The 16,358-nt window shown below is 42.0% G+C and overlaps 1 protein-coding gene across 1 annotated transcript in view; it reads right to left on the bottom strand.

Annotated features, from left to right (window-relative positions):
• Positions 1–16,358, bottom strand: part of LOC134793929 (synapsin) — a 165,439-nt gene that overhangs the window by 143,251 nt on the left and 5,830 nt on the right. Inside the window, exon 3 of the mRNA XM_063765645.1 lies at positions 6,655–6,664. Coding sequence (XP_063621715.1) covers positions 6,655–6,664 — 10 coding nt within the window. The remainder of the gene's footprint in view (positions 1–6,654; positions 6,665–16,358) is intronic.

The raw sequence follows: 16,358 nt of genomic DNA, 5'->3' as shown, positions 1-16,358 counted from the left end.
GTACAGCCAGGGTTCAGCATCAGCTCTGTCTAAGGCACTGCTCTCCCAAGTGCTCATCAAGATGTGACGGATGACCAAAATAGCGTGGGCTTATGTTGTACCAAACCTGAGTTCCACTAGGTACAGCCAGGGTTCAGCATCAGCTCTGTCTTGGGTACTGCGTTCCCAAGTGCTCATCAAGATGTAACGGATGACCAAAATAGCGTGGGCCTATGTTGCACCAAACCTGAGTTCCACTAGGTACAGCTAGCGTTCAGCATCAGCTCTATTTCAGGTACTGCTCTCCCAAGTGCTCATCAAGATGTGACGGATGACCAAAATAGCGTGGGCCTATGTTGCACCAAACCTGAGTTCCAGTAGGTATAGCCAGGGTTCAGCATCAGCTCTATCTTGGGTACTGCGTTCCCAAGTGCTCATCAAGATGTAACGGATGACCAAAATAGCGTTGCCCTATGTTGCACCAAACCTGAGTTCCACTAGGTACAGCCAGGGTTCAGCATCAGCTCTATCTTGGGTACTGCTCTCCCAAGTGCTCATCAAGATGTGACGGATGACCAAAATAGCGTGGGCGTATGTTGCACCAAACCTGAGTTCCACTAGGTACAGCCAGGGTTCAGCATCAGCTCCATCTTGGATACTACTCTCCCAAAGGCTCATTAAGGCGTGTCGGATGACCAAAACAGTGTGTGCATATGTTGCACCAAGCCTGAGTTCCACTAGTTACAGCCAGAGTTCAGCATCAGCTCCATCTTGGGTACTACTTTCCCAAAGGCTCATCAAGGCGTGTCGGATGACCAAAACAGTGTGTACATATGTTGCACCAAGCGAAACGCCTATGTCTGACGGAGCCTTAATACAGCTGAGACCAGCTGAGGGTTCTTCATCAGATACTTCAGACCTTCGATTTTTGACATCAAATGAAGCGGCCCACCAATTTGAATATTTTTTGTAAAGGCGGTATGTCGATCTCCAATAGTTTGGTTGGGCTCTTGTGTTTTCTAATCAGGGTCACCAGGTACTCCAGATCTTCGATTATCCTAGTTTTTATAGTTTTCCCTTTATGTGGCCATTAAACCCTAACTCTGTACCAAATTTCAGCTCTCTGAGTTTATGGGAAGTACTAGTTCTATTCTGATGATCATAAGTGAGTGAGTGTGTGTCATAAATGCGAAACTTTGCTTTCGCTTAACTTCGGAACTAAATGACCTACAGATTTGAAATTTTGGATTTTAAGTATGTGATTATAGCTTACTGGATGACGAAAATTTCTGCGTTCTGGTCTTATCCAGAGGTTCTCAAATAGGGACCTGAAAATGCGGCGAAATGGTTCCAGTAAAGGATGGTACGGCAGTGTTTGCTTCGCGCTCGACTTGGCGGGGGCACTGCCGTGCCCCCCGATTTCTACTTGTGCTGAGTAAAATAATAATGTTCCATGTAAAACATATCTATGGTGGTTACAAACACACGGGAAGGGACGGTATCGAACAAACCGATGTTACTACAACGAGAAGATACCTACGTGTGTTGTACGGATACAACTCGATACAAACGCCCTGCCGCCTGTTATTTCAAATACACTGTGTAAGTACTCACTTTGTATACCCTTATTTTGATCGGTGAAGCTGAAGTGTTTACATCGTGTAAAGCAGTAATGGCCTGCTATTCCTATTAACCTGACGTATCGCCTTTGGTAAACCAGTATCCCACCAAAAACATTCTGTAAAAAACTAGCCAAGTCTCGATGGAGCTGCTTGTTTATCTCTAAAAAGTAATGAAATCTAGACAAAGTCGTGCCAAGTCTAAGGTTCCTTACTGCGATTTCTTTATTATTATAGTTAATGTTGTGTGACTTGGCCGTTGAAGGGTACACAAGGGTACAAAACCAGGTGCTCCATGACACCATTGCACCAATCTGTCGCCAGAACCGCTACCCATTGACGATAGAAAATTGCCACTTGGAAAACGTTGATTCAATAACCAGTCAATTGTAGGCTTGATAAAGCTGCGTATTTCAATAATACTTATGTATAGGCGAGCCTGAAACAAACACTTCTTTTTGAAGCGTCAAATCGACCATCGATCTAACATAAAATATACGTACAGACGGACTTCTATCAATGATTAGAAGTCCGTCTGTACTGGAAATATTTTTTTATACTGTATGTTTGGTGTCATGGAGCACCTGGTTTTGTACCCTTGTGTACCCTTCAACGGCCAAGTCACACAACATTAACTATAATAATAAAGAAATCGCAGTAAGGAACCTTAGACTTGGCACGACTTTGTCTAGATTTCATTACTTTTTAGAGATAAACAAGCAGCTCCATCGAGACTTGGCTAGTTTTTTACAGAATGTTTTTGGTGGGATTTCACTTCTTTTTGTAGAAACGTGGGCATATTGATTTATTTTATTAGATTTTCTTATTTGACACATTTTTATTTTTAGGAGTAGTTTTTTTATTACCATATCTCTAAAGGCTCCGTCACACATGAGCGTTTTCAAAGCGCGGCGTGAGCGGGGCACGATGCGAGCGCGTGGCGCTCGCGATCTGCGCTTGGACGCAGCGGCCCGCCGGCGCGCTGCGCGCGCGACCCGCTTTGATCACGCCCGCGCAGTCACACACAACACAGCGCGTGTTGCGAGCGGTCACCAGCAACACTGTCATCCCCAAAACGATAACGACTGACCTCCCCACGCGGTGGGGAGCGACCCACCACAGCCGTCGCAGCCGAAAGGCGGGCACGGCCTCTCATACCTCCCTAAATGGGAGGTATCGAATGATGTACAGCGAGCGGTCACTCGATTACTGAACGTTGGACGTTGGAAAGCATGATCATGGACGTTGAATAGTTTCACGAGCGTTTTGTAGCCTGCAGCAGTATATTGCGACAATACTGCCGACTGCATTACTGCAGCAAATGTCAAATACGATGATGCTGACCGAATTTTTGATATTTACCTCAGTAATTCAGTCGGCAGTAGTGCATGCTGCAATCCTGCTGCAGTATAGCTGCCGACTGCATTACTGCCAAAAATGTCAAAGTTGATGTATTTTTAACCGCCTTAAAATAAAGGTTCTCAGTTTGACCCGTATGTATGTTTGTTCGCGATTATCTCGCGTTTGGCTGAACCGATTTTGATGCGGTTTTCAGAAAAGTGTTTGTTACATTCTGGTAAAGGTTTTAGTATACATAGATCTGAGCTGATGCTGAACCCTGGTTGTACCTAGTGGAACTCAGGTTTGGTGCAACATAAGCACACGCTATTTTGGTCATCCGTCACATCTTGATGAGCACTTGGGAGAGCAGTACCTTAGACAGAGCTGATGCTGAACCCTGGCTGTACCTAGTGGAACTCAGGTTTGGTACAACATAAGCCCACGCTATTTTGGTCATCCGTCACATCTTGATGAGCACTTGGGAGAGCAGTACCTTAGACAGAGCTGATGCTGAACCCTGGCTGTACCTAGTGGAACTCAGGTTTGGTACAACATAAGCCCACGCTATTTTGGTCATCCGTCACATCTCGATGAGCACTTGGGAGAGCAGTACCCAAGATAGAGCTGATGCTGAACCCTGGCTGTACCTAGTGGAACTCAGGTTTGGTGCAACATAGGCACATAGGATGACCAAACCTAAGTTCCACTAGGTACAGCCAGGGTTCAGCATCAGCTCTATTTCAGGTACTGCTCTCCCAAGTGCTCATCAAGATGTGATGGATGACCAAACTAGCGTTGGCCTATGTTACACCAAACCTAAGTTCCAGTAGGTACAGCCAGGGTTCAGCATTAGCTCTATCTTGGATACTGCTCTCCCAAGTGCTCATCAAGATGTGACGGATGACCAAAATCGCGTTGGCCTATGTTGCACCAAACCTGAGTTCCACTAGGTACAGCTAGCGTTCAGCATCAGCTCTATTTCAGGTACTGCTCTCCCAAGTGCTCATCAAGATGTGACGGATGACCAAAATAGCGTGGGCCTATGTTGCACCAAACCTGAGTTCCAGTAGGTACAGCCAGGGTTCAGCATCAGCTCTATCTTGGGTACTGCGTTCCCAAGTGCTCATCAAGATGTAACGGATGACCAAAATAGCGTTGCCCTATGTTGCACCAAACCTGAGTTCCACTAGGTACAGCCAGGGTTCAGCATCAGCTCTATCTTGGGTACTGCTCTCCCAAGTGCTCATCAAGATGTGACGGCTGACCAAAATAGCGTGGGCGTATGTTGCACCAAACCTGAGTTCCACTAGGTACAGCCAGGGTTCAGCATCAGCTCCATCTTAGGTACTACTCTCCCAAAGGCTCATTAAGGCGTGTCGGATGACCAAAACAGTGTGTGCATATGTTGCACCAAGCCTGAGTTCCACTAGGTACAGCCAGAGTTCAGCATCAGCTCCATCTTGGGTACTACTTTCCCAAGTGCTCATCAAGATGTGACGGATGACCAAAATAGCGTGGGCTTATGTTGTACCAAACCTGAGTTCCACTAGGTACAGCCAGGGTTCAGCATCAGCTCTGTCTAAGGCACTGCTCTCCCAAGTGCTCATCAAGATGTGACGGATGACCAAAATAGCGTGGGCTTATGTTGTACCAAACCTGAGTTCCACTAGGTACAGCCAGGGTTCAGCATCAGCTCTGTCTTGGGTACTGCGTTCCCAAGTGCTCATCAAGATGTAACGGATGACCAAAATAGCGTGGGCCTATGTTGCACCAAACCTGAGTTCCACTAGGTACAGCTAGCGTTCAGCATCAGCTCTATTTCAGGTACTGCTCTCCCAAGTGCTCATCAAGATGTGACGGATGACCAAAATAGCGTGGGCCTATGTTGCACCAAACCTGAGTTCCAGTAGGTACAGCCAGGGTTCAGCATCAGCTCTATCTTGGGTACTGCGTTCCCAAGTGCTCATCAAGATGTAACGGATGACCAAAATAGCGTTGCCCTATGTTGCACCAAACCTGAGTTCCACTAGGTACAGCCAGGGTTCAGCATCAGCTCTATCTTGGGTACTGCTCTCCCAAGTGCTCATCAAGATGTGACGGATGACCAAAATAGCGTGGGCGTATGTTGCACCAAACCTGAGTTCCACTAGGTACAGCCAGGGTTCAGCATCAGCTCCATCTTGGATACTACTCTCCCAAAGGCTCATTAAGGCGTGTCGGATGACCAAAACAGTGTGTGCATATGTTGCACCAAGCCTGAGTTCCACTAGTTACAGCCAGAGTTCAGCATCAGCTCCATCTTGGGTACTACTTTCCCAAAGGCTCATCAAGGCGTGTCGGATGACCAAAACAGTGTGTACATATGTTGCACCAAGCGAAACGCCTATGTCTGACGGAGCCTTAATACAGCTGAGACCAGCTGAGGGTTCTTCATCAGATACTTCAGACCTTCGATTTTTGACATCAAATGAAGCGGCCCACCAATTTGAATATTTTTTGTAAAGGCGGTATGTCGATCTCCAATAGTTTGGTTGGGCTCTTGTGTTTTCTAATCAGGGTCACCAGGTACTCCAGATCTTCGATTATCCTAGTTTTTATAGTTTTCCCTTTATGTGGCCATTAAACCCTAACTCTGTACCAAATTTCAGCTCTCTGAGTTTATGGGAAGTACTAGTTCTATTCTGATGATCATAAGTGAGTGAGTGTGTGTCATAAATGCGAAACTTTGCTTTCGCTTAACTTCGGAACTAAATGACCTACAGATTTGAAATTTTGGATTTTAAGTATGTGATTATAGCTTACTGGATGACGAAAATTTCTGCGTTCTGGTCTTATCCAGAGGTTCTCAAATAGGGACCTGAAAATGCGGCGAAATGGTTCCAGTAAAGGATGGTACGGCAGTGTTTGCTTCGCGCTCGACTTGGCGGGGGCACTGCCGTGCCCCCCGATAAGTATGATCTATGATTACGTCTGTTTTGTAAGGACCTAGAAGTCAAGGCGTGTATTAAGCATGTGACCGAACTCACATTCGATAAAAATGTTTTGTGTGTAAGTCGCGAATGCACACGCGAAGAGCGTCGAGCTGAGAGGGGGTGAGTAATAAATTATCATTATTATTTTGTACCACATAAATTACTAATATTGTTGATGTATTTTCTTTGATATGAAACCTTATTACTTCACGCTGAGAACCAATTCATTACAACATAATTTAGCCCTCGGCGCAAATCGCTAGGAAGAAAACTTGAATAAACGAGGGAAGGTCACGTCGAGATATTTTTTTACGAAAAGTACATGTTTAATAGAACAACTTTTTTCTTATTACGTCGGTGGCAAACAAGCATACGCCCCGCCTGATGCCAAGCGGTTGCCGTAGCCTACGGACACCTGCAACTACAGAGGTGTCAAATGCGCGTTTCCATTGCCTACTTATAACAATAGTAGGCACTTATTTTAGTCAATTTTACAATTTTGGCGTCATTTTAAAACTAGACGAACACGTCAATGTTTTTATAGCGTAGGTACAGTCGCTATCAGATGTATCGGAGCGACCAAGGTGCTCAGAAATATGTGAACAGCATGCACTTTAACATTTGATAATAGGCTTTGTTTAGATATTTGTGACCACCTTGGCAGCTATGATATATCTGATGGCGACTGTACAAGGAAAAATATTGGCAGAAAAAGTGAAAGAAATAATATTTATTCGACTTACCTAGGGAAATCTACTTAGAAGGGTGGCGAATGTCAACAACTGCGTGGCGGCAGGTGCAAGCTGGTGTCGGGCAGGGAGGGAGTACCTACAACAAAACAATGTCGTTTAGCAGTGATATTTCACTTACTTATGCGGGTAGTAGTATTTATGGGGGGTAACGAATGGAAAGACTCGCACGCTTCTGGTAAGTTTCGGTAGGTCAGTTGGTTAAGGGCCTTACGCACTAGCGGTTAACCGCGGGGGCGGCTAACCGCGCGGCTAGCCGCTTTTTCAATTTAATATGCAACTGTTTGTGATCGTACGCACTTAACCGCCACAAAATTTAAATCCCGGCAATTGAATGAAGAGCTGCGGCCCGCTTCGCGGCTGGCACCCAACTTGTCTATAGGCACTGGCGAATGAATCCAGTATCTTTTTTTATTTTTATTTCGTTGTTTTAGGTAGTACAAATATATAACACAGGCTACCTCGACGCGGCGTCTATTTTGTTAATGGACCCAAGACGCCGAGCGGTCCAGCCGCTTAACGCGGTCGGTCTTATCAGGTCTTATCGCGGTTTCGCCTGAGCGGCCAACCGCTAGTGCGTAAGGGCCCTAAGGGCGATCGGACTGGTGTGCCGAAAGGTCGCAATTTCGAGTCTTATCAAAAACGGTGATTTTTTTCACTTTTACTTTAATAAATAAATAAATGTAGATAGTACCTTCACCGTTCAGACGTATATGACATCGAGCTCGACATCTCGTTTTATTTTGCCTACCAAGGATGTATCACATAATCAACACTAACACGAGACTTATATATTACTTTAATAATAGACGATTTAACGCAATTGATATTTTTCGCAGCTACAGTAGTTACTCGTTACCAACTGCAAACAATTTTCCAGACGCTGCAAACGTTGCAATAACTATTTCGTGTGGGACAGTGCTAGTTTTATTAGATTTCCCGAGCGTCTTCGTACCATTGTATCGTAAACGAATAGGTACTCGCCGTCTGGTGACCCATTCGTACTCATTCCTACCTAAATATTGTTTAACGTAGTACAAAGATGCAATAGTGCAAAGGGGGTAGGATTTTTACTATTTTGCAAACATATGTGTAATATAAATAATATAAAATATAATAAATCTAATACAAACGTTATGTTATTACGGCATTAAGTCCGCCTTTTTCTTTTGTGCAATAAAGATTGAATAAGTAAATAAACGTTTTTAGTCATTTTTAAACGAAGAACCAAAGCGGGTAAGTATACTTACATTTTGTTTACAACCCCATGTACCTAGCTGGTTTGTTAGTGCACGACACCTTGCATTTTGAGCCTATGCGCTGAAACTTGGCACAGTTGATTCTTAGCTGGTCTTGAGCAGATACAGACCGGGAGGGAGCCGTCGAGAGCCACCTCTCATTTAGTTGGGGGGACGGGGGTAAGTTCGACGCTGCCGCGCTTCACTTGGAGCAACATTTCTCTAAAACTATACCTATTAGGGCATGTGATATATCATTTTCCGATAAATTAAGGATGAGGAATCTGTTTTTAGAACAAAAACAATGCACTTTCTAACAAAAAAATAATAATAAAGTAGAAAAGACTAAAAAACGTATTTTTGATTTTATTATAATTACCAATTTTTTTTTAAAGTGTTTCAGGAATCTGAAACCAAAAAGATTATTTACGTAAAATATATTTTTTTTACGAGTACCATTTACGAGTTATTTACGAAACACTAAAAAAAATAAACGATTGTAGAACAAATTATAAGTAACCTTCCCACCTTCATATGAGATCACTCTGACCCACGCTTAATATTATGTTTTATCTCCCATTTATCAACAGATTTGTATAATAAAATATATATTTTTTTAATGTTATAAGTGTAGCTTTACGACTATATTTTTTAATTTCAGATTCCTGCAACGCTTTTAAAAAAAATTGGTAATTATAAAAAAATCATAAATACGTTTTTTAGTCTTTTCCACTTTATGTTTTTTTTTTGTTAGAAAGTGCCTTGTTTTTGTTCTAAAAATAGATTCCTCATCCTTAATTTATCCGAGAATAATATATCACATGCCCTAATAGGTATAGTTTTAGAGAAATGTTGCTCCAAGTGAAGCGCGGCAGCGTCGAACTTCCCCCCCTCCCCCCCACTAAATGAGAGGTGGCTCTCGATGTCTCCCGGTCTGTATCTGCTCAAGACCAGCTAAAAACCAACTGTGCCAAGTTTCAGCGCATAGTCTCAAAGTGCAAGGTCCCCATACAACGGTGTGCACTAACAAACCAGCTAAATAATGCCCCATCGCCTTTTTCATAACGCCATAAAAAAACATTAAATTTCCTTTACGCCCAATATATTTTTATTAGCTACACATATCGCCACAAATTCAGGTTTATATCTCACTAAAAATATATATAGTTTTCCTTAGCTCCTGATAAATCATCATCATCATAAAGTACACTCCTGATCCTGGACAAAGTTCTCTGTCAGTTCATATGGAAACTGACCGTCCACTATCTTCTATAAGATTCATAGTAAAGTCTCAAAGTCCCAATCCTAGTTAATCTCTTTGCCTGAACATTGGACTCAAGATGGAAATACTAACTACCTAAACGGCCAGAACAAAATCTATCATTCCCCTTCCTACCCTACTTTATATGCAAACTATTGTGATAGCCTGTATGTGCGCGTAATATTGTTCCTCGTCTTTGCCTCGCCTCAACTCACTTCATAAGCAAAGTTGTTTATTTTCCGCAAAATTTAGTTTGTACGTAAACCTGCAATACTCAGACCCATTCGGTGCCATTGCGTGGGTATCGTATTTTGTAGATGTTTTGCTCAAAACCTCTGTTTTTCCGCGCAATATCAGTTTACAAAAGGTGAGGGCACCGAGAATTTGTATAATAGGCACGTGGCGAGCGCGTCTTAGGGGATGGTACCTAAGTTATCTTATCTCAGGCGGGTGTCTCACAAAAACGTTAGAGGCCAGAGGATTATGCCCCTGTGCCTTAAATGTTCCCAAGCTTTCAAGCAATTCTTAAATTTACACAACATGGTTAAAATTTATGACTTTTTATAGAGACTCGATGTTCCTGGAGGAGGTTTAATCAATACTACAAGATATTCCCGGGAACAGTGGGTATACTTTACTAAGGTAGAGGCTTAGAGACCAGTCACAGTGAGCGCTGGCTCTGAGCCAGCCCCGTGCCGGCAGTCGACGCACAATAATTCTGCCCGTTACACAATTCCCCGGGGGGCTGTAACCCATTACTGGGCCATTGGCTTCAGTTTTGTCGGTCGCACTTTCCCTTAAAATTTAAACAGATCCCGGATTTATACGCCCCGCGAGCGGCGTGACTGCTGCCAAAACTTTTTACGTTTGTAATTTTAAAACCCGTTAAAAGTTTTCTGGGTAACGGGTAAGGTTTGTTGACGTGTCCTGTGAACTGTTAATGTAAGGGTAAACTTGAATCTTACGAGACGTTACACTTAGAAAGAGTCTTGAACACCAACGATTAGCAGCAAACGTTAAGTAATATCCTAATCAGAATTTTTGTCCCCTCGCCCTGATTTCGTGGCTCACCGAGATATCAAAGTCAATGTAATTTCACAGGCACTAAATAAGAATTACGAACGTAAGACTGCGTGGTGTTATTAAAAAGGAAAGTGGAACTCGTGCCCTTGGGAAAAGTAGTGAAACGTGGAGAAATAAATGAGGCATTCGTCCTGAGTGAAAATGCTTGCTCTCGATGAAGGGCGTGCGAGGTGCGTTTAGGTAGAATAGTTGTAATTGCAACAATACGAATATTATACAAACTTTTCTGTTGATTATTTATGAATCATACGCACGTAATGCAGTTCTGAACTATTTGAGTATACATAGGTATATTTGATAATTGATTCTTGAAAGTGGCTGTAATATCAATGAAATTAACAAAATAAAGTTTTGACAATGAAAAAACTTAGTATAGCTCTATGTCCAAATAAACAAATAAAATCAAATTGAACACGCATACCGACAACGCCATAAGTTTAACACATACCTATATGTAAGCCAATATAGTCATAACTAGGATATACTCGTATTTGTACCTAAGATTGTATTTTCCGCAATAAGCTCTAGAATCTTCTGAATAATGTGTCTGCGTCACACTGACATTATCAAATTCCTAAACCTTCATCAGTAATCACATTACCAAGACTCACAATCACAATCCTGGCGGAGAGCCAACGCTGTGACGTCCTGACAAAGATCGATCCTGGACCTGTTATTCACCACGCTCAGTACATCGCTTCAATAACCAGTATAAATCTAACTACCGAATACAGCTTTGTGTTAAGGGTCTACGGTATAATGGTAGAGTTGAGCCCACAGTCGAGCATATAATGCCTTGTGAATTGGAAAGCAAGGAACGCTAAATACCGGTATGCCGTATTCATGAACCACTAACATGCCATCTGTATGTCTTGTACAATTCACGTATTCCCGGGGGAATGCCAAGGTTGGAGGAATAACTTCTTATTTTAAGCAGAAATAAAATAATGGAGATGTGAATAGAATTGGTTCATTAGGTTCGATAGGTAGGAGTAGGTTAGGTTAGGGATTTGTATTAGGATGTCTCAACAATGAGTAACAGATTCCAGTAAGTCTAGACCGTCATAAAACTCTGCTAGCATTCCTCTTTGAAGCCATTCACGAAAGCTGAACTTGTACAATAAGAAAACCCTCTTTTTGTTTCCTTTTATTAGACTTCCTTGTATTACAAATTACAAGCTTTTATACAACGGACCCCAATGAGTTTTCGAGCGAGCCCCCATCTTAATACAAACTTGTTACGCCCGAGCTTCCGAACGCCTAATTTTTCTACTTATGAAACATCATCCTACCAGCAAGACAAGACCGCCGCTGTCTGGTCTTTGACCTAATTTAGGCAAAGTTTCCCTGACCGCACATAACTCATTGCCATTTTAACGTATTTACAAAGATACCGAAAAGTTTTATTTCGGAATAGACCCGCACATAAAAGCACGCACAAAAATAAATCACCACATAAATCAAACAAAACAACAGAACAAACAAAACAACATTCGGAATAAAATAAATTAGTTACATTCAGAAGAATCAGAAGGCTTTTGTAAACAACCTCTTAAGTAATATATAACATTTGATTTTCGATTAATTGTTATGAAATTTCCTAGAGATACGTTTATGAAGTTTATTCGATATAAGTATTATGTATGTTATGAATGATTAATTTTGGAAAAGGAAAAATAAGGAGTAGGTAAGCCTCTCCTCTTAGGTTTTTGCAAATTTGTTCTTATTGGCATACGAATCTATGGATATTCGTCTTCTGTGGAATTTTCATAAAAAACGATGCATTTTGTGACTTTTTAATGTATTTCAAACTATTTATAAACTTTTTAAAGGTGAGAGTCATGTCTAGGACTCTGTTTAGGAATACTATACTTGGTAGGTACTCGTATTTTAGATAGTCTTATTGTATATGTCGGAGAATGGCTGAAATGTGCCATCTATCGCCTTCAAGAGGCGTTTTGTCATGCAAACCTTGACAAATAGAGCAAACTAGGGTGTTACGTACACTTGAGTGGCGTTCGACGCAGTTCCGCCAAGACGTCATAGAGTGCGCTCTTAAAACAATTGAAGTCCAGAACAATTGAAGTTATGCTGTCAATCAATCTTCAGAAGGAGCACGATGAGAACGAACGGGAGAAGATGACGTCTGTGGCGGCTCCTGGGTCTAATCCACTGGTTTGCTTAAGATAAGAAACGTAACGCGTGCTGTGATTTGTAATGAGTCTTGTGCAGTAAAGATTGTGAGTTGAACATCGTATTTCATTGAAGGCCCTCGTCATCCACGATTGAAGGTTCTGATGTGCTGCCGATAGTATGATACGCCCACAATTCCCGACATCAGAAGTGGGATGGATAACGTACGGAGGGACCCGTACAATGTCAGGTTGGCCGTGTCGGAGAATGGCTGAAATGTGCCATCTATCGCCTTCAAGAGGCGTTTTGTCATGCAAACCTTGACAAATAGAGCAAACTAGGGTGTTACGTACACTTGAGTGGCGTTCGACGCAGTTCCGCCAAGACGTCATAGAGTGCGCTCTTAAAACAATTGAAGTCCAGAACAATTGAAGTTATGCTGTCAATCAATCTTCAGAAGGAGCACGATGAGAACGAACGGGAGAAGATGACGTCTGTGGCGGCTCCTGGGTCTAATCCACTGGTTTGCTTAAGATAAGAAACGTAACGCGTGCTGTGATTTGTAATGAGTCTTGTGCAGTAAAGATTGTGAGTTGAACATCGTATTTCATTGAAGGCCCTCGTCATCCACGATTGAAGGTTCTGATGTGCTGCCGATAGTATGATACGCCCACAATTCCCGACATATACGCAACTTATTAGCTGCCTTTAAATCATCTTAAAATATATTTACCTTCTCAGTTGTTTTCAATTCAGCCTTTATAAAGAACGCATAATTACTGTGCTAGATACTGGTGCCTCTGGCAGGCACGAGATAATTGACTTAAGCGACAGTTCCTCTGTAATTGGATAATGAAATCGCGCTGGCACCTGCGAGATCGTAATTGCAAATCGAGGACTATTTATCAACCTTATTGAATTGTATGCATCTCGATGACAATATTGTTCAATTTATTAACTAATAATTCTCTTTGATACGAGTAATTAAAGCTAAGGGTGTAAGGGTGCGTAGCCAACTTGCAATCGTTAACGCTCAATAGCGAACGAAACGCAATTGTCACTGTCGCATCGACCTAGTGTGGTACAGTGATATACTGGCCTATTCGGATTTCGAGATAATCACAAGATCTTGAGACGATGTAGAGATCAACTAGATCTACATTAGATATCGACTAGATGTGACTTGGATATCTAAGTCATAACTTGTCGAAATCGTTCAAGAGGACGTCCAGAATCGCGGAAACGTCAAATTTGACATATCTATCTTACAAATATCTTTAAATTATCCGTATCGTAACTTGTTGAAGTCTAGTAGAAATCTAATTATTTTCCGAATCGAGCCGAGAGAGAGGTGATACGATACGCTACGGAGCGTTAACGATTGGCACGTTGGCTACACACCCTGGTAGCCTAGCGGTATGGCATGCTATTTCAAACCAGAGTACAGCGAACATCGATAATTGAGAAATCGTTACTTTTTTCTCTCTCTCTACCACTCTTGCATACCTATAGGCCAGAGATACTTAGAGAAGCAGATAACGAGATTTCGATTTTAAATATTTGCGATAAGTAATTGAAACTCCAACTTACCAATGAGTTTTTTGAAGATTATATACGAAATATAACAACGCGCGCGTTGCGCGTTTGAGCGCTGGTGGCCTAGCGGTAAGAGCGTGCGACTTTCAATCCGGAGGTCGCGGGTTCAAACCCCGGCTCGTACCAATGAGTTTTTCGGAACTTATGTACGAAATATTATTTGATATTTGCCAGTCGCTTTTCGGTGAAGGAAAACATCGTGAGGAAACCGGACTAATCCCAATAAGGCCTAGTTTCCCCTCTGGGTTGGAAGGTCAGATGGTAGTCGCTTCCGTAATAACTAGTGCCTGCGTCAAATCATGGGATTAGTTGTCAAGCGGACCCCAGGCTCTCATGAGCCGTGGCAAAATGCCGGGATAATGCGAGGAAGAAGAAGATAACAACATATTTACAGTTACTTTTTGGTGAAGAAAAACGTCTTGAGGAAACCGGATTAATTCCAATCAGGCCTAATTTCCCCTCTGGGTTAGAATGTGGCAGCCAATTATGTGTAACCTACGTTAACCTGCGTCAATTCTCAGGATTTCGTCAAAGCCGACTACGGACTCTTTTGGGATGGGAATTTTGGGAAGTCTGGGCTTACCGTTTATCTATTTCTTAAATACTTTCTACAGACCAGTGGAACGTGGAAGAATTTAGTATGGTTAATAACTAGGTATAAAGGATGACTCACGTTAGACCGGATCGTGTCCGACCCGGATCTTCCGGCGCATCGTTTTCTATGGAGAGCATCACGTGATCACCTGTCATGTCATAGAAAAGTAAGCGCCGGAAGCTCCGGCCCGGACACGGTCCGGTCTAACGTGAGTCATCCTTAAGTATGATATGTATATGTGCCTCGAGTATAAGCATGCGCTTCCACAACTACCATAGCGTAAACAAGGCAGTCAATCAATTTGAGCATACGTTTTAATCAGTGATCAGGCAATTCATTAACTCTCTCAATTCCATCCCCCCTTTTTACTCTCTTTACGGATGATTCCCGACATAAAACTATCCTATGTTCTTCCCCGGGACTCAAAATATCTCTATGCCATCAACTAAATCGGTTCAGCGGCTTAAGCGTGAAGAGGTAACATACAGACAGACAGACAGACACACTTTCGCATTTATAATATTAAGTATGGATTTATATAAAGATTAGATGTGAAAAATCGTTTTAAACGAGTATGAAACGATTTGAAAGCATTCCTAAGGCATAACTCGTAACTTAGCTTGATTTCCTGGTATCGGGCTAACTCGGTTGAATTCTGAGACTGCTCGGCGGAAAATCCTCGGAGATTGGTTAAATTCAGTCAGAGCGGTGGGTTAGAATAGTAATGTTTCTTTGACTGCGACGTTTCATTTCATTTTAGATAACGGCACTACGGAAACGTTTTGTGTGACGTTATATTTCTGAACGTTAAAAATATATAGTACCTAAAAAGGCTTATTTTTGAAACTACGTAATGATATGTATATGATTAAGTTGTAAAATACAGATACTACAAGTAGGTACAATCGTTGCATAAAAACCAACATGATTTTAATTGCTAGTTATCTAGCAATTAAAATCATCATCGATCTAATGCAAATATTGGCCTGGAATTTAAAACAAGCAGCAGCTGAATCTACTGCTTTATGCAACCGCAGTACTTAAACGTAATAGCCAATTCAGGAAAGTAATACTCGCGTCTCACGTGCCACTGGCCAGGAGTAATAAAACCCGAAAGAAATTAAACGCTAGTTCCGACAGCGTTCCGAGGATTTTTCTTTTTATCAAAGCTTATTGTCGTCCACCACATAGCTACGTAATGTTCAGGCACTCCGCACGCATGCCTATCAAAGTTGGAATGACCAAAGGTCAACAGTTTCAACGTGTTTAAATACTATTTAGTTTATTTAATATTTACACGATAGTAACATGTCATCTACGGCGCCCTCTTACTATAGTTATCACTTTATAACCCTTCAAAAACAGTCTATAAGGCGTTAGAGTTAGACTATGACAAGTCTGCAATTTTGATTGCACACGCAGTGCAAGTGTTATTTTAAACGTCAAACTTCTATGAAATTATTACGTTATTTATACTTGCACTGCGTATGCTATCAAAATCGTTGCAGACTTTTCTTGGTCTAATTCTGTATAATATAACTAGACATTTTCGAGTTGCATAATAAAACCTAATGAATCCTATAGTAGGTAGAGGTAGGTCCAAAATACAGCTTTTGAAGTGAGACTCGGGAAGTATTCTAAAGAGCACGGTCTGGGACCCATTAAGAACCACGCTCGGGTATAGGACTTTTAGCTAAATGAGGCAACAATGTACGGTAATCATGGGCATACAGGAAGGAAAGTTGTAAAAGCGCCCGTACGATATATGTATTTAGTTTTACAGAAACAAGTT

The sequence above is a fragment of the Cydia splendana genome, chromosome 9, assembly GCF_910591565.1.
Source record: "Cydia splendana chromosome 9, ilCydSple1.2, whole genome shotgun sequence".
Classification (NCBI taxonomy): domain Eukaryota; kingdom Metazoa; phylum Arthropoda; class Insecta; order Lepidoptera; family Tortricidae; genus Cydia; species Cydia splendana.
This window is presented reverse-complemented; position numbering and strand designations above follow the sequence as displayed.